The 2,003-nt window shown below is 35.3% G+C and overlaps 1 protein-coding gene across 1 annotated transcript; it reads right to left on the minus strand.

The window, feature by feature from the left end:
• Positions 1–328: 328 nt before the first annotated feature.
• Positions 329–1,175, minus strand: LOC110415556 (dirigent protein 22-like). Its single transcript, XM_021427240.1, has one exon. The coding sequence runs from the start codon at positions 1,067–1,069 to the stop codon at positions 524–526; it is 546 nt and encodes a 181-aa protein (XP_021282915.1). The 5' UTR covers positions 1,070–1,175; the 3' UTR covers positions 329–523.
• Between the last annotated feature and the right edge of the window lie 828 nt (positions 1,176–2,003).

The following is a 2,003-nucleotide window of genomic DNA, read 5'->3' on the forward strand; positions in this document are numbered from 1 at the left end:
AAAAAATGGATGAATTTACATCTTTCTTTTCTTTTGGGATGTAATCCTTTCAGACTAGGAGAAAATTACCTATTAATGTAGCTACAGCACCGAAATTACCTAACAATGGTGCTCTTCCAATTTTTTTGAAACACGACTGAGGTATTTCATTCTAATAAGATCTTATCTTATATCATTTTGAATTAAATTATATTAGGCAGGGCAATTATCCAATATATCAGGGAGGGTTTAGAGATGACGGCAAAGTAAAGCTTTAACCTTGCATGACGAGTCAAGAGAGAGAGAGAGAGAGAGAGGCACACACACGTGACAAATTACCCGCAAAAAATGCAAAACGAAAGCAATTGTTCAATTTAATTTTCTTATTACAAAATGCAACATACTATCTTTTTATATATTTTTGCTTTTGGATGTAATTAGAGTATATATATATGTATTATTCTTACTCAAAGTTGAAACGTGTAAATTAAGACAAGAATATCATACCGTATAATTCGAATTTTGCCAATCATACAACATTGAACTAGTAATGACGGGCTGAAACATTGACACGGAGAATCGAGTAAGAAGTAGACTGGTCCAAGAAAATAGTTTCGAAGGTAACATAACCCGTGGCATAACGGAATTCGCCGGTCCCTGAAGCCACACTATACTCTCGGACGGCCTTAAATTGGTCGCTATTACCTAATATCTGGATAGTGCTACCGTTGTAAGCCACGTTCGTGAAGACCAATGAAAAGGAGACATAAGCGTTGAGGCCATCCAAACTTGCAATGACATATGTCCCTTGGCCGCGTCCAACCGTCTCTGATGTTAGTTCCGGACCTTCTGTAACGAGGTCATCAACCACATAAAGTGTTCCGAATTGGGTGAAAGTCCAGAGCTTGCCAGGAAAGCCTAAGACTGGAAGGTCAGTGGAGTTGGGACCGCCTGAGGAGTAGTCGTGGAAGTAGACAGTCATGTTGGTTTCTTTACGTTCATCGTCTGCCTTGGCTGGGACTGAGAAAATCACCATAAATATGCCTGAAACAACTAGGAACACCAAGGAAAAGTTTGTCTTAGTTTCCATCTTTCAAAATGCAAATCAAAGCCCAAGATAATTAAGGAGACTTAATTATCTGTATCTGCAATGAGCCAGGCTGTATACCTTTCACTAACCCTTCCAAAACTCCAAAGGCCAGCTGCAACATGAATTTGGGGCAATTTATTTATTTTCATGTTTTTAAATTGTCTGTTGGTCTTGGTTAGCATTGAATAATTGATGGTACTTGCCAAGTTCTTGTCAAAACCGTAGCTAGAGGCTTAAAAGCAGAGAGGATGGATCGTTTTCTAAACAGATGTATCTTATAAGGCAAGCCAACAGTACCCAAATGCATTAATGTATGCCTTCCAATTTCAATCTCCCTAAGGACATGTCATTCAATGCCTAGTGTTCCCATTGAAAAAATGGAAATGGACTCTGGACCAAAAGATTATTAGTTGAGGGCGATATCTCACATTCACACACCCTGACTTATTTTAGCATCCCTGCAGAATCACCACGTCTCTGCTTCTTTAATATTATGTTTGATAAGAGAAAAAATATTTTCGAAAATTGAGGTTGATAAATTACTCAAACAAATCTGAGGCATCATATATAATTTTTATCTCTTCAAAATATGAAATCTGACACAAAAAAAATTAATATGGTTATTTCATAAAATTCAACAAATTTCTTCTGAATAGTTTGTACAGAGTATTAGAGATACAAGCAATAGAAAATTAAAAGAAAAAGTGTTGTTGAAAATTAAAGCTAATAAACTATTCAAACAAGTTTGAGGTGTGATATACTATTCTTAAGGATTTTTTTCTCAGAAACTTAAGAGAAAGATAATTATAAAAAATTGAAATTGATAAATTACCAAACAAATCTAAGACGTGATACATTGTTCTTAATGATAATTTCTACCAAAAAATTAAGAGAAAAAGTGTTATCAAAATTGAAATAGCTCAATAGACTCTTC

The sequence above is a fragment of the Theobroma umbraticum genome, unplaced genomic scaffold (genome assembly GCF_002168275.2).
Source record: "Theobroma umbraticum cultivar Fairchild unplaced genomic scaffold, ASM216827v3 scaffold_147.0, whole genome shotgun sequence".
NCBI lineage: Eukaryota > Viridiplantae > Streptophyta > Magnoliopsida > Malvales > Malvaceae > Theobroma > Theobroma umbraticum.

What these genes read in the sequence shown, in the direction of transcription:
- LOC110415556 (XM_021427240.1), bottom strand. Translation starts at nt 1,069, where the DNA reads ATGGAAACTAAGACAAACTTTTCCTTGGTGTTCCTAGTTGTTTCAGGC.